Source organism: Canis lupus, chromosome 16 (genome assembly GCF_048164855.1).
Source record: "Canis lupus baileyi chromosome 16, mCanLup2.hap1, whole genome shotgun sequence".
Lineage (NCBI taxonomy): Eukaryota > Metazoa > Chordata > Mammalia > Carnivora > Canidae > Canis > Canis lupus.
The window spans coordinates 57431383-57453804 of record NC_132853.1 but is presented as its reverse complement, the minus strand read 5'-3'; the positions used below and the strand labels follow the sequence as shown (position 1 = coordinate 57453804).

Genomic DNA, 22422 nt, shown 5'->3' with positions numbered 1-22422 from the left:
ATCTGAGCAGGGCTGGGGAGCGTGTCGGGAAAGGGCCCGAGGATTCCCACTGCCCTTCCCATCTGTAACCACTTTCTAACTGAGCTTTGAAATAAATAAGTAATTTTTAGTGACAACGCATCCTTATGGGAATTTCATCTCAGGCACATCCTGAGAGAAAGTCCCCTTTCTGTCCCTCGCGGGCAGTCCCAGCCCAGGGCGGGGGCGCCTGGCGTGGCCAGAAAGGTGCCCAGCTGACCGTCTCCAAAGGCAGTTTAGTTCAGTTCATGGAAAGCTCCTGGGGCCTGGCTGGCCCAGAAGGTTCCGAAGGGGCTGTCACTTCCCAAGGGTCTCCTCCCCGGCTCTCTCCTCCCCTGGGGTCACCCACCCGGGCCGTGGCGCAGTCATCTGTAAAACGAAGGCTGGACCCACGGCCCCACGGGGCCCTGCAAGCCAGGCTGGCGAAGTGACCTGTCAGGCCCTGTCCCTGCCCCGGCCCCACAGCCCCTGCCGGCCCCGGTCCCTGAGCCGCAACCGGACTCCACGGCTGCCCCTCCTCCCGTGGCCGTCCAGCGGCGCACGCGTGCACACACGCACACTCATGCACACACACGTGTGCGCACAGCCGGCCAGCAGCTCTCCTCCCAGCGGCTGCCCCATCGGCCCTGATAGCACATCACGATCTGATCGGCCCCTGGAACAGCAGACAAGGAGGAGCTCCGGGACGGGCCACCCATTCCTGGGGAGCCCCCGACAGGCACAGTGGAGGCAACACACGCGGGGCTGTGGCCCTTGTGGGGTGACATTGTGAGCCTCACCAGGGTGCAGGGGTCAGCCCAGAGCAGCCGAAGCCCTGGGGTGCCCCAGGCCTGCCCTGCGTACCTGGTCCCCCTGGGGGCACACCGTGAGCAGGAGGCACTGTGACAACGGGGACTTGAGATGTCAGACACGACGCAGCCACAGCCAGTGGAGGGACAGAGGGCCTCTGACCTGGATGACTCAAGGCAGGACTGCCTCCTTGGGGTTGGCTCTCGCGCCACCCCGATGGTTCTGTGCCCGCTCCGTGGGGGCTGCCGGTGACAGCGGCCCATCTACGAAGGGCTGGACCCCCAGGGGGAGCAGGGATCCCTGGTTCAGACCCCGAGGGCCCAAGGACAGGCCATCTGCCCTCACTCCGTGGCCTGACGTGACACTGAGACACTGAGACGTTTTAAACCACGATTCTGCTCCGGGTTCTGAGCGGAGTCCACGTCTGCTCATCTTTCCGGCCCATGGGGTCCCTCGGTGACCCTAGAAGATCGTCACTCCCCCTCCCCACTGTCGGGTTCCCAGGTGAGCAAGGACCCCAGTGACACGGCCGGCCCCAAGGGGCATTCGCCTTGGTTAATGGCCCCAACAGGCCAAGCTCTGAATGCCATGCATGGGCACACGCACACACACACAACACGCGCGCGCGCACACGTTTGCACGTCTCCTCTGAGCACCGGGAGAGCTCCACCCCTGCAATCAACTCCTGGGAAGGCACCAAAATGCTATTTCAGGGAGGAGACCGAGGCGGCCTTGAAGACTGGACTTTGGCTGGCAGCAGAAACACTAACCACACGATGGACAAACAAACCAAGTAGCGGCCCAAATGCCGCCACCCCAGACGAGGGCGCCAGCCGCGGGTCCCCCCCACCCCACCCCTTCCCGGAGCCCGGGCGCCAACGGTCGCAGCCTACAGATGCAGAAGTGGCCGGCTGGGGAAGGAGAGAGAGGAGTCCCGGAGGGAGAGCAGGGTTTCAATAAAAGCCAGACTTGGTGAAGCTCAGCTCTGGGAACGCGGCGTCCCACGACCTCAGCACAGTCGCGAGGGAAAGAAATATGTGCACAGGAATGAATAAGAGTGACCCCCGGGCGCTGATTTCCCGAAGCAGGGCCGGGACTCTGGGTTAGGGGAGGGGGCAGCGAGTGGCCTACCTGTGATCCGGTCTCTCTCCATTACTACGGATATATTTAGCAGCAGGCGGTCCCGGCGTCCCCCTTTCCAGAGGCGTCCTCCCCTTCTCACCCCCGACGCCCTCCCTCTTTCTGCCTCCTCCTCCTCCTCCTCCTCCTCCTCCAAAAACACTCTTTGTCTGGTCTAATTTCTTCAATCTGTTGCAATCACGAATGCATCCAAATTACCACATTTCCATGTGCTGATCATATGTTTGTGCCCCAAACTGAAGTAGCATTGTCTCTTGGAACCCGGAGGGAGAAGGGACCCGAGGCAGAGCCGAGAGGCGCGGAGGCGGGGCGGGGGCCGGACGTGGGACGTGGGCCGCGAGCCTCCCGCAGCAGCTCCTCCCGCGGCCCCGGTCCCGGCCGGACCGCCGTCTGGGCTTTGTGCGCGGGGCTCCAGAGGTGCGGCGTGCGGCTTCCGGAGGCCTTCTCTCCACCCCCTCCAGCCCCGCCGCCAGGCCTGCTGCTCCTTTTTAATATCCACTTGGAGAAGCTTAACTTAGCCTCTTGGAAACCAGCTCACAGTCAAATTCCTGGCGACTTCCAAAGTCTTTCATTTTCCCCCGTCCCGAGATGCTACGTTTCCTCTGGTGGAAGCCTTAGAAAAGCCTAGTTTCCTCCTGCGTGCCCGCCTCGCCTTCCCTGCGCTGGGGGAGCAGGGGGGTGCACCCCACCCTGACCCCGGACTTGGCCCCAAGGAGGCAGGCGGCCAGGGAGGGCTCCGGAGCACCTGCCCCGACGACAATGACTACGCAAAGGTGCCCCTGTGGCCGTCCTGTCGGAGGCGGTGACAAGGCCACTGGCCGTCCCACGGGGGGAGGGGGGGGGGGCCTGCGGCGGGCGCGAGGGAGACTTCCTGGAAGGTCCCACTGACTCATGAGTCAGTGCGTCCCCAGCTGTCCCCGGGGAGGGAGCCTGGCTGCTCAGCACAGTTCCCCACACTCAGCACTTCTCTGGGAGGGGCCCCCCCAAGGCCTGGCGGTGGGGGGGGCCCTCAGCGGCTTCCTGCACTTCCCCTGGGGTCCTCTGGGGCCCCCGTGGGGCTCCTCCCCGGCAACCTCGGGACCCCACCAGCACCTGACCAGAGTCCATCAGAGCTGGGGGGCCGGGGGTGGAGCACCCCCTCTGCTCTTCAGGCTTCTTTCCTTCGGGAGCTCAAAAGTGGCGGCCCTTGGCCCGAGACACAGAAGCAGGTTTTGTCTGCCAGACCCCATTAAAAGAAAACGCATACTGGTGCCCACGTGTCAAGGGAAGCTCATGCGATTTTGCTGGGAACTCCAGATGTCCCAGTTCTCCTGCAAAAGGGGGCATGTGGCCACAGGGGCTGGTTTGAAGAGCACTGCCCCGCCTTGAATGAAACCGCATTAGCCAGTTTGCTCTGATTTATCCTGAGTTTGCATCCCAGTCCCATAGGGTCCCACATGGCCACATAAGCATGTGTTACGGGGGATGGGGGGGGTGGCAAAGGGCAGGGGGGCTCCGTGCACACCTGCTGGATGGTGCCAGCAAAATTCCCATCCCCTCCTGCCTGGGACAGGACCCCAAATGTGGTCTCCCTTGTAGCCAGGGTGTCTCCTTGGGGGTGGGGGACACCAAGTAGCAACCATCTCCCCACCCCCACCCCCAAGGCGAGCCAGGGGCTGGAAGCCCCAGAAGTGGCCTGTATGCTGAGGGAAGGTGGGGGGCGGTTTCTCAGCCAAGGGAGGTCCCAGACAGGCTGAATGACAAGATATCACATCCTAATCCCTGTAAATGGGACCTTTTATTTAGAGAGTCTTTGCAGACTGGATTACATGAAGGATCTTGAGACAGGGAGATTAGCCGGGATTATCAGGCTGGGCCCTAAATGCCATCCTGTGCCTCCTGCCTCCTATAGGAGGGAAGCGTCAACGTACAGACACAGGGGAAGGGATGAGATGGAGTGGAGACAAACTTGAAGGCCCCTGCTTTGAAGGCTGGATGCAGCCACAAACCGAGGACCCCACAGTCCCCCAGAAGCAGGAAGAGGCCAGGAAAAGATCCTCTCCGGGAGCCTTCGGAGGAGCCGCGCGCAGCCCTGCCCACACCTCGATCTCAGACCTCCAGCTCCAGAACCTCAAGAGGATGCACTTGTGTGGTGGCAAGCCACCACGTCCCTGGCCATCCATTCCAGCTCCCCCGGGGACCCACCCAGACACCACAGACCAAAGGCCAACGTCCCCGTAAAACGTCTTCTGGTCATTCTATTCCGTTCTGTTTGTTTGTGTTTTAAATACTTTATTATTTATTCATGAGAGACACAGAGAGAGGCAGAGACACGGGCAGAGGGAGAAGCAGGCTCCCTGCGGGGAGCTTGATGTGGGGCTCGATCCCAGGCCTCAGGATCACAACCTGAGCCAAAGGCAGACGCTCAACTGCTGAGCCACCCAGGTACCCCCATTCTATTCCCTTCTAAAAACATCACGTTCAACCAACCACTAACAATCCTTGCATTAAAACAATGGGAATCATGAAGATGTTTTTGTTGTTGTTTACTCATTAAATCTCTTTCCTGACTTTGAAAAAGTACTCTTTACTGGTTTTTCTGATTGTAAACATAATATCTGTTCATTGTATTGAATTTAGAAACGACAGAAAACACATAAAGAAGCAGCCCCTATGGGGCAGCCTCAGCGGTTTAGCGCCGCCTCCGGGGTGTGACCCCGGGGTCCGGGCTCCCTGTGTGGCTCCCTCTGCCTGTGTCTCTGCCTCTCTGTCTCTGTGTCTCTGATAAATAAATAAGTAAAATCTTAAAAAAAAAAAAGAAGCAGCAGCCCCTTTGGTACCACGTGGGACTCTCTCCGGCACCAATCCCCACCGGGGCAAGCAGGTCCTGGAAGGCCCCACAGACAGGCCCGCCGGTGGAAATTCTGGGGAGGCCGGGCCCTGGCTGGTGGTGGGCCCTCCCGCAGGCACCGAGCGCGCAGGCTGTGATTTCCCTGCTGTAGCTGGTACAGCTGCCGAGCACAGCTTTGACCCTGGGTTCTCCCCCGGCATAGTTTGGCTCAACGTCCATTCCCCCAGCCATGCCTAAAAATCCAAGCATTCTGGCCCAAGCAGGGGATAATTTGAAACCAGAAACCTGGCAGCGCCGATTGGCTCCAGTGAGGCCGGGGTTAGTCATGAGCCAGCTCAGAGCCCAGGCGCAGAAGTGGGGTGAGGCCAGGCCATGGGAGAAGGGGGCAGCCAACCCCCACCCCACCCCCGCCGCTCACCGAGGGCCAGTCTAGGCACCAGCACTCTCCACTCAGGGAGGGGGGAGGCGACTGGCCAGGCCAGGCCGGACCTGCATCCCCAAAGTGGGTTCCCCACGTGGCTGTATCCTCCACTGACAGGGCTCTGCGGTTACATAAAACTAGATGCCTGCCTTAGATTCCTCCGGCACATTAGCATAGTAAATGTGGTGAGTTGTCCCTGTGAGGGGGCTGGGGCTTCCTTCAACCCAGCACTTCCCAAATTGGACCGACACCTGCCATCTGGGGGAGGCAGGACCCCCCCACCAACCGGCAGGCCCCGGCTCCCGGCCACCCGCCCACGTCCCCGGGGTGGGCACCGAGGCCCACCAGCCTCTTCCAGACAGTCCCCAAGCTGGTATCTGTCCTTCACCCCACAACAGCTCTGCACCTGCCATCTGCACACTGCTGACCGCCACCGACGTCACCATCACCAGCGAGGGGCATGGTACAAGGTAAGGAGGAGGAGTTCGAGGAGGGCTTTATCTTTATTTTTTTTAAGATTATTTATGATAGATACAGAGAAAGAGAGAGAGAGAGAGAGAGAGAGAGGCAGAGACACACACAGGAGGAGGGAGAAGCAGGCTCCATGCCTGGAGCCCAATGCGGGACTTGATCCCGGGACTCCAGGATCGCGCTCTGGGCCAAAGGCAGACACCAAACCGCTGAGCCACCCAGGGATCCCCAGGGCTTTATCTTTAAAGACGCGGCTCGGCCCCGTGAAGCACACCTGCACGTCCCCCACACCCAGGAGGGAGGGGACACCCAGGTAAGGGGTGTCCCTAGGGTGCCCTGAACTCCCGCCACCAGGCCAGGAGGATGCTTCCGAGGATGTGGGCAGCGTGGGCCCCAGGAAGGGGTCGGCAGGACCAACCTGTGGACTTGTCCCCAGTGCGCATTCTGAGGAGGGGCCATGAGGAGGTGGGCGAAGGGGAGCCAGGCCGAAAGGAGACTTCCTGAGGCTCTGGGCTTAGCCTCTCGGCCCCCTCTCACTCCCCAGCGCCAAGTCCTCCATAATCAGCTCCAAGCTACGGGGAACTCGCTCTAAAAAAGAAAAAAAAATGACTTTTCCGTTCATTTCCTGCTCATCCCCAGACTCAACGGCTGACGTCTGCTTCCCTGAGTTAAAAATAAAAGAGCTGCACCCGGACCCCCACGCGCCAACCCCTGGCGCCGACCCTCCGCAGCCGCTGCTACGGTACCCGCCAGCGGGATCCTGGGCCGGGCCGCCTGCGCTCCTCTCACGAAGCCTCTCTCTGCTTCTTACTGTGCAGCAAGTTTCGGCTGCTCCTAAATAAACACAACGGGGCTACCGTCTGCCCTGGGGACGGCGGCGGGGGTGCCGGTGCCGGTGCCGCCTGGGCCGGCCTGCGCCAGAGAAGGGGCCCAGACGGGCCGGTTCCCCCCGCACGGCCCCCGCACTCAGCCACCCATCCCGGGCTGCAGCCAGGCCCGAGCTGGCACCGTGCGGCGCAAGTGGACCCACGGGGTACGCGGGGCAGGGTCCCCAGGAGAGCCTGCCCCGGGGCCCCCCAGGTTGGACCCCCACCCCCAGGAGCAGGTGTCTCTCACTCGCCGGGGGCCCAACGTCCTGCCTGCACACGAGGCGCCCTACAAACGCTCACTGGGTGAACAGCGGACTTGAGGACCGCGCCGTGGACCGTCCCGACCAGCACTGCCCGGCGGAACTTTCCGCGACGACACCAACGTTCTCCATCTACCGCCTCCAATAGGGCAGCCACGTGTGCCCGCCGCGGAACGGGTGTGCTGCCCCCCCTGCTCCCTGGGGCCACCGCATGCTCCACGAGTTTCTTCACCAGAAGACAAACAAGGAGAAAAGCTACTTTTCAGCCAAGGCAAAACAAACAAAAAAAAGGCAGATACTTCTATTTTAAGCTTGTCCTCTGGCCGGTGGTCCCAAGCTTGTCCTACACCAAGCTCAGTCCAACAATATTTACAGCCTGCCAGCTGGCTGTTGGAAGAACATCCAGCCCTATGTGGGGGGGGCCCAAGGCCAACCTGCTAACGGAGATGGGACAGGTGGGGTCAAAGTCACCCCAGAGAGACGATGCCTTCGGAGGTGACAAGGTGCAGGGCTGATCCCGGAGCTGTGGCCATGGGAAGGAGGGAGGAGGCGGGAGCGAGAGCTCGGGAGGGGGGACGGGAATTGCAGTTTATCCTGCAGGGACAAGGGGACCGAGGGTTCTCTAAGTAAGAGGCCCAAGACAGGTCTGTTTGGAATCATCACGTGGATGGAGCCTACGGCCCAGTCCTGGGCACACAGGCGGGTCTCGGTAAACGCCACTGCACGCTGACGGGAGCAGAGCAGCCTCCCTGGGGAGAAGGGGTGCGGGTGAGGAGGGACACTGAGGCCTGACCAGGCCCAGGCCACAAGGCTGCCCATCCAAGGGTCATGTGGGGGGACGAAGAGGAGTTGATAAGATCTCGGTGACCTGCTGACCTGAGGGTGCCGGGCACGGGACAGAGGTCAAGGACGACGCTGAGGTTTCTTGCTTGAGGACCGGGGTGGAGAACTGGGCTGACACACAAGACATGAGAGAAACAACGGAGGAGCAGGTGTCAGTGGGTGGGCACAGAGGCACCAGCGAGGGGTGCCTGTGGGGGCCCAGGGCGAGCCCCAGGGGCAGCCGGGCCCCGGCAGTGTCTTCCTCGACCACCCCCGTCACAGAGGCACACTCTCCCCCTTTAGCCCACGCGGCCGTGACGATGGCAGCTGGGCCCTGCGGACAGCGGGGTGTCCTGGCGGGAGGCTGAGGTTCACGGGGCCTGGAGCAAGGATGGAGGTGGGGGGACCCGGGGAGCAGCGGGAGCATCCGCTAGGGGATCCCGTGGGGCCCCTGCTCGTGAGCAGAAAGGGAAGACACGCAGCCCAGACAGCAGCGTTTCCGGGAGATCCTTCGGTGGGTAGAGGGTCGTCCACCCGCAGGAGCCCGCGGGGCGGTGCAGGCGCTTCCTGGGGCTGCCCTGACAAACCACCACCAACCGAGAGGCTTTAAAACAACAGAAACTGATCCCTTCCCGGCTCTGGAGGCAGAAGTCCAAACTGAAGGTATCGGCAGGGCCACGCTTCCTCCGGCGGCTGCGGGGAAAACCCCTCCTGTGTCCTCCAGCTCCGGGCCCCGGCGTCCCCGGGCTCGTGGCCACCTCACTCCATCTCTGCCTGCTCCCCTGCGTGCCTGTATCTGTCCCCTTCTTGTAAGGACCCCAGCCATCAGGTTCAGGGGCCACCCTAATTCCAGCAGCATCTCACCTCAAGATCCTTAACTAACTAACTTGAGTTAACTAACTCAAGACCTATTTCCAAGTCAGGCCACTTTCTGAGGTTCTGGGTGAACATGAATTCTGGGGGGGACGTTATTCAGGACCCTACAGAAGGGATGAGATGGGATGCCCGGGGGGCTCAGTGGTTGAGCATCTATCTGCCTTTGGCTCAGGGCATGATCCCGGGGTCCTGGGATCGAGTCCTGCAGGGAGCCTGCTTCTCGCTCTGCCTGTGTCTCTGCCTCGCTCTCTGTGTCTGATGAATAAATAAAATCTTAAAAAAAAAAAAGAAGAAGAAGAAGAAGGAGAAGAAGAAGAAGGGATGAGGCCACCAACCCCAGAGCACACCGGATGTCAGGGCAGAAGGAGAAGGCTCTGAGGGATCCCAGCGGGGATGGTGGGGCAGGCTGGCTGGGCCGGGCCGCGGGAGGTGAGGACGCTGACCGAGGCAAGTGCTGTGGGAACCAGGACAAAGGTTGGCCGGGGACCGTGGCCTGGAGGCATCCGCCCAGAGAGGCTGTGGGAGGCCCAAAAAGTCGGTGAGCGTGGGAGACCAGACTGGAAGGCCACTCCGGCGGCCTGAGTGTGGGCATCATCTGCCTGAGGACACACACGTGTGCACGGGGTACATGAGAACGTTTCCGGCAGCGTCTGTCACAGAGGAAAGCTTCCGTGGGCCTCCAGCAACCGTGGGTACATAGCTCTGCCTGCCTTCGCCTGGGGTCAAAATAGATGAACTAAAGCTACGTGGGCCCCGCGTGGATAGGCCTCAAAGTCAACCCGTCGCGTGAAAAAGCAAAGAGTAACCAGCAGCCGACTCCCCTTGGACACTCGATGTGATGCTGCCGGTCTGCAGGACGAGACGCATGCCATCCACAGGCAGCAGCACAGACATGCCCGGCGGTGCCCAGTTCTGAATGCAAACGGGGGGTCACGGGGCGCCTGGGTGGCTCAGTGGGTGAGCGTCTGCCTTCGGCTCAGGTCGTGATCCAGGGTCCTGGGATCGAGTCCCGCATGGGGCTCCCTGCTCCGTGGAGAACCTGCTTCTCCCTCTGCCCCTGCTCGTGTGCTCTCTCTCACTGTCTGCCTGTCTCTCAAATAAATGAATGAAATCTTAAAATCTGTTTTGTTTTGTTTTTCTAAAACAAGCAGGTGGTCATCTTGGTGGGAAGAGGCATGGGGAGGGTGACTCGGGGGCTCAGACCACACTCGCAACCCCTTATTTCTCAAGGGGAATATGGTGGGTTCATGGCTGGTTGGTTACTTTATTCTTTATAGTGTTTTTTATATGTCTACCAATTCCATTAAAAAAAAAAGAAAAAGGACAGAAAATGAGTGAGTTCGTCGAAGGCTTGACCATGGATGTGGCTTGAGCTGATGGGCTGCGGCTTGTGCCAGAATCAGCCATCTGCGGCCTGGGCCCAAACACAGCCTCGCAAAGACCCTGAGCTCACAGGGGCGGCGGCGGGGACACTGTCATACGGCCCTTTGCCCTCTGGGAGGACTGGGGGTCTGGGGTCCTGGACGCAGGAGACCAGTCAGAGCGTGGGCGAGAGGTCAGGCTGCGGGTCAGGAGCGGGACGGCAGCAGCTCTGAAGGGGGATCCTGCAAGGGCCAGAGGGACTGCGGGGAGCTGAGAAGCTGGGGGTCCAGGGAACAACCCCACCTGGCCCCCAGTCGTAGCCCCCGGATGGCAGGGATCAGAGAAGGAGCCAGGAAGACAAGGAAAGGGTGTCCCGGGCCAGAGCCTGCACAGCCCCCCCCAGAGAGGATTTCGTGTGTCAGCAGGCGGTCCCAAGCGAAACCCAGATCACCGGCTTGCAGCTCTGGGCTTTGGCAAATTATGCCTTAGGCTTCCAAGCGGAGCCATGGAAGCGGCTGCCAAGTGCTGACGGCACAGAACCGGCCGGGCTGAGCACAGGGCAGCGATGGCCAGAGGAGACGGTGTCCACACAGCCCGGGCGCCAGTCTCCCGAGACCTCAACCCCAGACTCAGGAGCCTGCTCGCGGCCCATCACGGGGCAAGGCCCGGGGACCCAGCCCGGCTGCTGGAAGGGAGGGAGGCAGAGAAGCACTCCGGCTGCAGGGGCAAGGAGCCCCAGATAAAAGCTGCCCCAGAAAGACGACGGGGCCAGGCAGTCCAGTGGTTGGTGTCCCGCCGCGGCTCCGGGGGGGTCGGGAGGGGGGAGCTCTTGCTTAACCACGGATGTGAATCATGCAGCCGCCCCGGAGACCTCCAGCCGGGCGTCACCCTTCCCTCCCCACACCCGGCCCCATCCCACACCACAAGGGGCCTCCGACACAGCCCTGTGGACATCCTGGCCTGTACACCCACACGCCCCGACACTACCACCCCAGTCCTGGGTGAGGAGCTGCCCCTCGGCCGCCCCACCAGCCAGGGGTGCCCAGCCCACGAGCAGGTGCCACCTCCGATGGCTAGCCCTCGGGGCGGTTTGCAACGGCCCCGGAAATGGGCTCAAGACCATTGGGTAAGGAATTCTGGGGTGGCCAGAATGATCCAGAGCTGTCGAACTTCACAGCTGCCGGCTACGTGTGGGTATTAAGTGGAAATTCAGTTAATTGAGTAATTGTACACAAGTGACTGAATGAGTAAAAAACTCAGTGCGGCGCGTGGCCACTGTACTGGACAGTGTGGATGTGGAACCACCACGGGAAGCTCTGCTGGGCAGGGCTGGTCTGGGAGGTAGGATGTGGGCTCTAGGGGAGGCGGGGCCCTTCACCTCTGGGCCCCAGTGTCCTCTTCCACAAGAGGCCACCAGCATGACACACACCGAAGCAGCAGAGAGAAGAGCTCGGCCAGCACCACCGGGAGCCCATTTACATGACACGGGTCAAGGCTGCGTGTCCGCTCTGTCGCGGGAGCACCCTCCATTCTGCAGGGTCACAGGGAACAGGCGCCATGGTCCATGGCCCCACCGGCCCAGAGCCGCTCGGAGTCAGAGCCACCCTCCCTCAGGCCGCCCGTCCCTGGGCACCTCGGCGAGCGCGCCCTATGGCATCCACGTCCACCTCTCCCCTCTGCCCTCTGTCCTGCACCCCCAGGCCTCTGCTGTGGTCAACGGGCCTGAAAGCCACCTGCAGCAGAGCCACCAAAGACAGTGCCTCCCTGGGCAGCAGGGAAGGGGCCCCACTCACCCGGGAAGGCAGGCGGGACGGAGCGCTGGGGATCACGGATGAACAAGCCACTTACCTGGGCCAGTGGGGTCACCAAGCTTCCGGAGACGGTTGCTGGAGGTCCGCGTGACTCCTAAAGACAGGGGCAGAGGGCAAAGGTCACACAAGGCCGCTGGGGGGTGGGGTGGTTACCACTGGGCATCTCCTCACCTGTCCTCCTGCCATGGGCTCCCTCGTCCTCCCAGGTGACACCCAGACCCGGTGGCCACCCGCAAGGACAGCCACTGCCGTCTGGATGCCGGCCGCTGGTGGGCACCAGGCCAAACCCTTTGCACACATTTCCCACCTGACAGCTGAATGTCAGTGGGGTTGAGGCCCCACGGCTACTAGGACATGAGCCCAGAATGAATCCAATGTCCATCAAACTCCAAAATCGGGGCTTGGCCAAGGGTGCCGCACCACCCTGCCTGTCTGCAGGCTGGCGAGTGGTGCTGGCACCCAGTCAGGCACCAGCCACCCCCTGGGACCATGCACGTCTACCCGTATCGTGAACTGAGATTTCCCTGCACCAGGGTCCCGGACGCAGCCCCCTCTGCTCTGGGGCTGGGCAGAGCCAGGCTGGATGTGGGAGGGTGGAGGAGGAGCTGCTCTCTCCCACACCCCCAGGAGGGAGCAAGAACAGAGCCCAGATTAACACAGCCTCGTGCTGCACGTGCTCCGTCCCTGCACACACCCCTGGCGGCAGCGCGTGCTCCCCGCAGAGGCTTAGGGCAGGCAAGTCCCAACTCGAGGAGGTTTGCTGAGGTGCTAAGCCAAGCAAGCCTGAGGCTGCCAGGAAGGGTATCCGTGGGAGCGGTGCCCCGGAAAGGGCCTGCCTGGGCAACCAGGCCGTGCTTTGGGGCTGCAGGGACACCCCAAGTTGGCCAACAGAGGCCCTCCCCACAGACAGCAGGAGGAGTGCAGAAGGGGCCCAGGGCTAAGCCAGAAACCTGCCCGCAGCCTCCACCATCTGATCCCCACCCAGAACGCTGGGGTCCCGGGTGCCTCCACAGAGGCTCTTGTGACATTCATTCATTCCCTCATTTGTCCCATAAACCCGCTGCTGAACTATGGGCAACGGCGAGTGGATGCAGCCAGCACTGTTCCTGAAGGTTCCAGAGCCCCAGGCAGGGCGGCCTGCAGACCTGGCTTCATGTCCAGCTCCCCGGGGGACACGCACGCTCTCCACATCGACAGAACGGGGTGCAGTCCGTCCTTCGGGGTCTGGTAGTGAGATACCTACCACTAAGCCTGGGCAGCTTTCCAGGGCTGGGGAGGACCCCAAGATGTGCGATATTGGGGTCCTCCAATATTTGGGGTTCAGATATTGAACACACCCTGAAACAACACCAAGAGGTGCACGTGGCACGGGACTCAAGGGCCCAAAGTGACCAGCGAGACTTCCAGGAGACGGGGAGGCCCAAGTTGTCCCTTGCGGGAGGCCGGGGGGATGCTGAGCCATGTCCACTCGCCGAGGCTCTAGGACAGTCACCAGCTTGTGTCCCCTCCCCACTCAGCCCCCCAGGCAGGTGCCACCACTGCCATTTCAGGGAAGAGAGGCTCGGAAGTCCCCAGATGCCAAGTTCCCCTGCAGAGCCCCTGCCCCGCCCCAGCCACGTCGTGTCAACTTGACTGCATGCCCAGGCGCCCAGATATTTGGCCACACAGTATTTCTGGGAGCGTGAGGGTGCCAGGGTGTTTCTGGACGAGGTTGGCGTGTGAATCGGTGGACTGAGTGCAGCAGGCCGTGCCCCCGGTGCTGTGGGCTTCAGCAAAGGAGGGAGGATGCTCGTGGCCTGGCAGGGACACTGGGCTTCTGCTGCCCGTGGACGGGGATGGCCACCCTCGGGTCCCCTGGTTCTCAGGCCTGCGGACTCGGGCTGCACGACAGCACCGGCATCCCGGGTGTCTGGCTCACAGACGGCAGCCTGCGGTGTCCTGCGGCCTCCGCCACCACAGGAGCCCGTCCCCCGCGGGTCTGCTCCTCCGGCAAACCCTGACATACGGTGACCTCACTCGGCAGACACGCAAGCATCCTTCCAGGTGCCACCTGCCCTGACCGACATCGGCTCCCGGCTGAGCCATGGAAACCGTCCGTCCTTGGGCGTCCAACCAGAACACGGGGTTCCAGGCCGGCCTGCCGGACGCGAGTGGGGACGACGGCCTCGGGCCGTGCCGGCGGGTCCTGCATCGGGCTTCCGTAAGACAGGAGAGGGTGGCCCGAAGTGGCTTCGGTGGGGGCCCGGGGCCGGGGGGGCGCAGAGGGCGCGGGCCCCGCTCCCAGGGCTGCCCAGGCGTGAGCGTGGCATCCCCAGCCTCCGCAGGCCTCTGCCCACGACGGCTGTGACCTGAGTGGGAGCGACACTGCGTGTAACCGGCCCTGAGCATCACCCTCAGCCCCGACACGCACACGCGGGCGACGAGCCGCACAGAGGTCCCGCTGTGGCCCCCGTGGGCCACGGCTGTGCCTCTGAAGCCAGTCAGTCCCCAGTATGGAAACCGTCGGGGGTGAGACACAGGGAAGGAATGGGCCCAGCATTCCTGTGGATTGACTCACTTCCGGCTGCGACATCCCCTGGGCCGGCGGGACGCCCACCCGCGCCCCTGCCCCTGCTTCTGGCGAAGGGAAAAGGGGAGAGGTCCCATTCAGGTCCCCGAGCCCCCACCCCACACCCGGGGCATCTGGTCCCCCAGCCCCTCCTGGGCTCGCCGCCCCCCAAGCCCCGGGGTGGGGCTGCAGCGGCCGCTGCCACCAAAACAGCATCTGTCTCAGATTTCTTGGGTGGAGCTTTTGTTTTATTGATGCTGTTTATTTTTCCGATTTCCCAAAACACGCAGCCGGTGCCAGGCAGCCCCTGGCACGGAGGAGGCGCCGGGCACGCGGGAGGTGGCGGCCTCGGCCCCCGCCCCCGCACAGGCTCCCGCCCGCTGCCCGGCCTCCCGGGGCCACACCCCGGCCAAGAGCTACTGAAATCCGGCTCCTTGGACGGCGCTCCCGGCCGCGGCGGAGCCCAGCAGAGAGGGAGCCGGAAAGGCCTCCGAGCCATCCAAGGGCTCAGTTGTTCCAGTTGAGAATTGAGTTATTTTTATGTGATTTTAAAATAAAACATATTCCGGGGGAGAGGAGGAGATCTGGAATCTGGCTGGCTGGAGTCATCCCCGACCGAGCCGCGTGAGTTCCCCGAGGCCCGGCAGGCGGGACGGCCGGAGGGCAGAGGAGCAAGGGTTCAAACCCAGGCTTTGCCAGGTGCTAGCGTGCGCCTCCCCCCACCCCGGGGTGGGGAATGACCTCCCGATCCGCGTGCAGCACGCGGACGGAGCGTGGCGGCCGCACCCGTGTGACCGAGATTAGATGAGGTCCCACGCTCCAGGCACTCGGCAGGGCGCCTCGCACGAGGTAAGTGCTCAATGGATTACATAATATTTATCATTAGTAGCATATTAATCATAATCATCATCATTTTCAAATTATTATTATGCTCATTATTCACCAGCCCCACATCCAGCCCAAACCCAGGGATCTATAATTAGGAATTAACAAAGCTCGGCTGCCCCTGTGCTCATGCACGGGAACCGAGTGTGGGTTAGCGTGAGATCGAGAGGAAATGGTCACGCTCGGTGGGGGGGAGGCTCAGCATCTGGACGCTCTCCCCTCTCAGACCCCGGCCACCCCAGAAACTCCGAGGCCAGGGCAAAGGCCATTTCATACAAAGTCACAAACTCCAGAGCAGTGACAAATGCCAGGAAGGCGTGACGTGTCGGGCTTCAAACCCCCGAGACCGAAACACCCTTCAGAGGAGACAAGGAATCTAACTAGACTCTCGAGTTCACGTATTATCACTAGTTACAGTTTTGATGAGCCCACGGCCACGCACAGCCTCGGAGCCACCATCTCCGCCCAGGGTCGTGCACAGCCTGGACGCCCTGACCCGGGCGGAGGGTGACGCCCCCCGAAACACACACACGTGCACCCGGTTCTGCTCCGAGCCAACAATGAATGAGGTCTGGACAGGACCTTCCCCCAATCAAGAAGTCACCGTTTTGCAGGAGGAGGCTCTGTGAAAACTCGCACCAATGTTTATTTTTAATAAAGAAAAGAAAAGCATCTGGGGCACCCGGGTGGGCTCGGATCATGATCCTGGATCAAGTCTTGCGTTGAGCTCCCCGCAGGGAGCCCGCTTCTCCCTCCTCCTGTGTCTCTGCTTCTCTCTGTGTCTCTCATGAATAAATTAATAAAATCTTAAAAAAAAAAAAAAGAATCCATTTTCAATTTTTTTTCTTCCAACTCCTGAGTTCAAGTCTCTCAGGAAAGGACAGGGAGGTCACAGCGACCTTGGCCCGCAGCCGCCTGCCCCTCAGCCTCTGAGCCCGGGGTGGGGGCCCCGGGACGCACCGTCTTCACCCCTTTCCCCAGGGCCCACAGAAGCTGGGAGAGGCTCCAGCAAAGTCAAAGGTCACAGGTGGGAGTGAAGAGTCAAATTCTAGGCTTATCCTGAGAGGAACCTGAGATCAGGCGATAAGCGCTCCTCCCTCTCCTCCCAGCCTCCGCCCTTGGTGTGCTGGACAGGTGCGAGGGAGGAGGGGGTGCCCTCCCGGGGACGCCCCGAGCTCTGACTGCATCTTCGGGCGGGTGTTCCATCTCTCTGAGCCCGTGTGGGCGCATCTCCGAGATGAAAACATTCATGAGCATCGACTGCACTGGGCGCTGTTCAAGGAGCGGGGGGACAAGGGACCAGGAGTGGCCTGTCCTCTGGTGGCGGCGCTCGCAGCCTGGGCGCACAGGCCGGGAACATGCCAGTGGCTTCTGCACGCGGGGGCTCTGACCACCCTCACCAGGCAGCAAGGTCACCCGAGAGCCAAGTCTGCCCACGACATCGGTGCTGAGCAAGGTCCCGCAGAGCCCTTCCCCCCAGGGCCCACCAGCTGGCCATCTCTGGGTCCCACCCACATAACGACATTCGTCATATAAAATACACACTCAGTGAAGTCTGAATTTCAGGCAAACGACAGATCATCTTTAAGCGTAAGCAGATCCCTCGGCTCCTCGCCGCCCCTCCAGGCGCTCGTCTGAGCAGCAGGAGGGCTGTCGGCCACAGCGACAGGGTCCCCAGGTCTGCCGACCAGTGTGGGGCTGGGGGGACGGGGGGGCTTGGGAGAAGCCTAGAAGGTGGGAGCACGGGAGAAACGGGGTAGATCCTACCCCCTCAATCCATCCTGGAAGTTTCTCCGGCAACAGGTCCCATCTCTGCTGAAAGCTGCAGCTCGGGCCTGGCAAGCTCACCTTTATCCCCACTACCTGCAGGTGCCCCTGGACTGGAGACGCGACCTCCTCCCTCTGACCCTCTGACCTGAGGGCAGGGAGCTTCCTGCTGCTCACCTGTAGCTTGTCTCCACGAAGCCAAGGAACCATAAGCTCCAGGGCCCTCGACTAGCACGAGAAGGACCCTAACAACATACCCACATTTTTGCAGAATTTGCACAACAGAAAATATCTTCAATCCGATCAGTTAAAATCACGGTCTACGTGGACTCTGAGGCCCTGCCCATCACACGGCTCCTGTGTAAGGTACCAGGGGCGGCACCGCTGGCATCTGGGGGCTCCCACCACGGAGAGGCTGGACGGGGAGATGTGTAGTTTGGACTCGGCTGGGTTATATTTACATAGTTTATAGTTACTTCTGTGTTTACTTAGGTGACGGCTGCCATCCCGAGGTGCAAGTCCAGCAACACTCCTTCCAATCACTGCTCCAATCTGTCTGCTGTGCAGGATCACCAGGGATAAGACACCAACACGACCCGAGTGCCTGCCGGAAACATGTGGGCAGCGGGGGTGGCGGTGGGGTGGAACGTATGGAAGCAGAAGCCAGCCCACGGAAAATCACTCCGACCCCCAGACACAAGGCGGAAGCAGAGAACTTGATTCCCTTCCACGTTGAGTCAAAACAAAAAGTATCCCCAGTCGGAAATAAATATACAGTTCTAGATGCCCCATACTTTCCTTTTTTTCTTTTTAAGATGTTATTTATTTATTCATGATAGAGAGAGAGAGAGAGAGAGAGGGGGGGGGGGGGCAGAGACACAGGCAGAGGGAGAAGCAGGCTCCATGCAGGGAGCCCGATGTGGGACTCATCCCGGGTCTCCAGGATCACGCCCTGGGCCGAAGGCGGCGCTAAACCGCTGAGCCACCCAGGCTGCCCTCTTTCCTATTTCTTTCCTAAAAATCGAAATAGTCTTAATAGAATATATCAGAATTCTTGCGTTGGTAGGGCAAAAATTGTGGCAGTACTACAAACTCTGGGTGAAGTCACTTTTTTTTAAAGGGCAGCAAGTATTCTTTTAAAGATTTTTTTTTTCCTTTTTTATCTTAGAGAGTGCACGTGCACATGAGCTGGGGTTTTGGGGGAGGGCGTGGGGGGAGAGGGACAAGCTCCGAATAGCTTGATCCCACCACCCTGAGATCAAGACCTGAGCTGAAACCAAGAGTCTGATGCTCAACTGACTGAGCCGCCCAGGCGCCCCTGAAGTCACACTTTTTAATGCATCTCAATTAACCAAAAGTAAAAAAAAAAAAAAAAAAAAAAAAAAAAAAACTTTGATTAACCATAAGATGAATGAACTTTCTAGTCTCTCACGAGAAAATGATGTTACCAAGTCATCATGTAAAGAAGCAATCAGAGTATGTGGCCAAGCCATTGCTTTTGGGGAAAAGACAAGTAGTTGATTGATAAGAGTATTGTTATTTTTCTGGATTTTCTGGGGCTTATGGTATTTGCTAGCTGTTTAAAATTTATAATTTGGGGGCACCTGGCTGGCTCAGTCGGTGGAGCATGTGACTCTTGATCTCGAGATTATGAGTTCGTGCCCCACGTTGGGGGTAGAGATTACTTCAAAAATAAAATCTTGAAAATAAATTAATTAATTAATTAATTAATTAATAATAAAAAAATAAAAAAATAAAATCTTGGGGCACTTGGGTGGCTCGGTGGTTGAGCATCTGCCTTTGGCTCAGGGCGTGATCCGGGGGTCCTGGGATCGAGTCCCACATTGGGCTCCCCACAGGGAGCCTGCTTCTCCCTCTGCCTGTGTCTCTGCCTCTCTCTGTCTCTCATGAGTAAATAAATAAAATCTTTAAAAAAAATAATACGATAAAATTTACAATGTGGTGTTCTTTCTTCCCTCATTCTAAACAGGGAATCATGTCATACAGACCTCATGCAAGCTGGATCTGCTGCTTCTTTCCATCATCCCCCGAACAAAATGCCTACATTGAAGCCCTTCTGTTCCAAGTCCTCGAGTGATTTCTGTGTCCTGGTCAGACACCCAAATACAAGCCATGAACAAACTGTACCCGTAAGAAAGATGAGCAGATGAACAAAGGGCCCAGGGACCCTAGGGGAAATTGAGGAAAACCATCAGAAACTGCTGACTGCGGCCAAAAAGAGCTGTAGGAAGGCGTCCCCAGATTACGGGAAGGTGCATCGGTCTTCTTGGGGTCCCACTGTTACTATCCCCCCGAGTCACCAAAGAGGTAGACGTGCTTCGCTCGAGCTTGGGATGCTGGGGAGAGCATGACAGGAGGGCACGCCCCAGACAAAGGTGAGGTCAGGGGTGCAAGGGCCTTGGGAAGCCTGGCTAGGCAGGCGGCTGTGCAGGCAGCGCTGTCGACTGGCCTGTGGGGCCCGGCGTCCAGTAGAAGTCGCTGCACAGGTAACGAGGCAGCATAAGGAATGGTCGCCAGGAGAGCGATCGGTCACCGGGGGTGGCCAGGGCATTTAGGCTGGTTCAAAGAAGCCAAAGGACACCTCCTAGGGTACACGTGCATCCATCCATAGGGGCCAAAGAAGGGAAGCAGGGCCCCAGGGTGGCCGCCCTGGCATCGCACACCAGCCAGAGACAGGAATCAAGCCCTGGAGGCAAGTGGACTAATCTTTTATTGATTTCTAATTAAAAAAATTTTTTTTTATCCTCACATGGCAGGTAGGGGGAGCACTGCAGTCTCCTCCTCTTATAGGGACACCAACCCCACCATGAGGGCCGCACCCTCAAGACTGTCTCAAGGGAAATTGCCTCCCAAAGGCCCGGCTTCCAAATGCCATCTCACGGGGGCCTGGGGCTGACCTTCTAGACAAGTCAATCCTCGACGTGGGTTGATAAGCAGAGCGAACGGCATTTGCTGTTCATCGAGCCTCCTTACAAAACGCTGCAGTCAGAACACTTGTCTGGTTTTGGATGCAATCCCAGGAATGATGGAAAAAAGGAGTCATCGTGCACAATGTTTTATTAAGCTAATTACCTGGAGAAAGGTTCAGTATCCAACCAGGCCGTGTCCCCCAGCTAGGAGCGCGGCTACTGTGACAAGGTCGGCTTGGCACAGAAGCCTCGATTCGAGCCTCGGGGCCCCCACCATCCCATGGGGAGGGGCAGGGTCAGCGGCTAGCAAGAGGAGGGGTCAGCAAACCAGGGACGTCCACTCTGGGAAGCCATCAAGTCAGAATCCTGCAATCCATGCATGAGATCCCATCTCAGGTGGAAAGGACAGAATTAGAGTGGTTTCCCTAGGGAACACGTACATCTGGGAAAATACGTTTTACACCTTTGAGAATCAAATCAAACGCTTCGCCTGTGCCTGTGGCGGAGGGGGCTCAACAAGCAGTGGTGACTGACGGGACGGGACGATTTGTTCTTTCAATTTCCTATTCTCGTTGGTGATGAGTAATGAGCAAAGTGAACAACCGAGAGGGGGAAAAATTTTAAGAAGACCAAAGAGAAAGACGAGATGCACAGTGTGTATTTTAGAAAAAGCTTTTCTTTAAGAAAACAAACCCCCCAAAATGTATGCAAAGGTCTGGCTGCTGAAGCGCCAGCCCCCCGGCTGCCAGGAAGGCGCTGCCATCCAGAATGACTCGCCCGCGCGGCGGAGGGTCCACCTCGGCCAGACGCCCGCCCCCTCCCCCTCTCCGGCCTCACAGCGCCCCCGCTGTGAGCACCACCACCTGTGTCCCCTGCAGCGTCTACACTGGCTCACCTCTGTACAACAGTCCAACACCTGCCCCTCGACACCCACAGGTTTGAACCTGTGGCTACAGAACCCAAGTCATGGTTCTATTACAGCGTTTTGCAAACTAACCCCCAAATCCCTCCGGGTTGATTAGTCAGGTCCTTAACAGGTTAGAAGACAACAGGGGTTGGATTTAACCCACTTCCAAGTGGCTTCGGTTACAGGAGCATTATTCTCCCACCGGGATCTGATCCTGGGTGGAAACAGGAGGCCCGGTCCATGGGAATTCTGTGAAAGCCCCAGGATGCGGGTCAGGTAGGGGTGCAGGCCAAGCCCCAGGCGGCCTGCCAGCCTGCCCCTGCCCGGCCCCTCCCGGTAACCACACTCCCCAGGAGCCGTCTCCAGCCCGGGCACACAGCTGCTGCCCCGACACGCCTGGCGCGGCCGGGACGAGGGGCCCTGGCACAGCTCGCGGGGACTTCCATGGGACCAGCACCCCCGTTCCCAGGCCCAGCCACAGCCTCGGTGGCACTGCCCGCCCCTTAAGCCACCCATGGGGATGACCACAGCCCGTCCGGCAGCCAGAGAGAGGACAGTGGACAAGCTCCCGCCCCATCCTCCTATCTCGGCCCCACTCTGAAGCCCTAGGCCAACAGAAGACACGACTCTCCAGGGGGAGTCCGCCAGCAGGACAGAGGCCCTCCTCTCCCCACCCAGCACTTTGAGGGGCCCACACATGGGGGCTGGGGCCTGCAGCCCGCATTGCTTGGAGGAGGACCAGAGGACATGTGACATGCGCTCCTGCTGCAGCAGACAGGGAGCTGGGGCTCGAGGGCCACCCTGCGACCCGGATCATCTTCCTCTCCCTGCCGCTGCCCCTTTTCCTGTCCTGGAGGCTCGCAGGCTGCCAGCAGTCACGCTTCAGAGAACCAGGTCAGATTAGGCCGGGAACAAAGCGCAGTTGTCGCAGAGCTTCCAAAAGGCCACTGACAGCAAGACGCCCGGGAGCCGCCACCCCCTCCGCCGGCCGCAGCTCAATGCCCCCCTTCACGCAGCCTGCAATAGACCCGGGCCCCGGCGGGGACACGGAGATAAGGCAGAGAGAAACCGGGCCGCGCGGAGTGCCACACTCAACCTTGGAGACCCAAGGGCAGGCCACCTTTCCGCGGAGCCACCAGCGTGTAGGAAGGACGCTCAGAGCCTGGCATCAGCAACGCCCGCAGACGCTCTGGGGATAAGCGGCTGAACCCACAGGGACAGTCAAAACTGGCCAGGAATCTGGGGAGACAGGCACCCCGCTGCTCAGCCCACGTCCCTCTGGGAGACCCGGGCCCTCAGCACAGTGGGCGCTGCGGCCCGTGGGCTCTGCAGGTCCCCAGGGGGCCCCACTGCAGCCAGCACCCGTGGATCCCCCCAAGTCCCCAGGCCACGATAATAGCCCCAACAGAGAGAGCCAGGAGCCCAGCAGCCACTTCCCTCCCCACACAGAGGCTCGGGCCCTGGGGCCTGGGGCCTCCCTCCCCCAAGGCCACCAGCTGGATCCGCCCAGGAACTGGCGCTCCTCGCCCCTGGCTGGGCCCTGTGCCACCGTGTGCTGAACCTTCCTTATCGAGCACATCTTAGGCAAACTGCACGGCCCACGCAACGCTGCGCAGGGACAAACAGAGTGCAGAAACGAGGTCCCACCCACAGGTACCAGCCGCGTGGGGCGGCCTGGGATGGGCAGGAGAGTCTCAGGGCTGCCCAAGGCGTTGA

The 22422-nt window shown here is 60.2% G+C and overlaps 1 protein-coding gene and 2 long non-coding RNA genes across 6 annotated transcripts in view; 2 read left to right on the top strand and 1 right to left on the bottom strand.

The window, feature by feature from the left end:
- Positions 1-22422, bottom strand: part of SEPTIN9 (septin 9) — a 146212-nt gene that overhangs the window by 119341 nt on the left and 4449 nt on the right. Inside the window, exon 2 of one of the 4 annotated variants that reach the window (XM_072781736.1) lies at positions 11707-11763. The exons of 1 other annotated variant lie outside the window; for it this stretch is intronic. In XM_072781736.1, coding sequence (XP_072637837.1) covers positions 11707-11763 — 57 coding nt within the window. Of the gene's footprint in view, positions 1-1938; positions 2720-6087; positions 6128-11706; positions 11764-22422 lie in introns of those variants that run through there. 2 more of the 4 variants (XM_072781738.1, XM_072781739.1) reach the window with 2 other exon arrangements.
- LOC140607218 (uncharacterized) lies at positions 4978-9615 on the top strand. The gene is made up of 2 exons (XR_012009338.1): positions 4978-5668; positions 6309-9615. It is a non-coding gene; the product is annotated as an uncharacterized lncRNA (long non-coding RNA).
- Positions 14555-17661, top strand: LOC140607569 (uncharacterized). Its single transcript, XR_012009543.1, has 3 exons — positions 14555-15066; positions 16972-17235; positions 17362-17661. It is a non-coding gene; the product is annotated as an uncharacterized lncRNA (long non-coding RNA).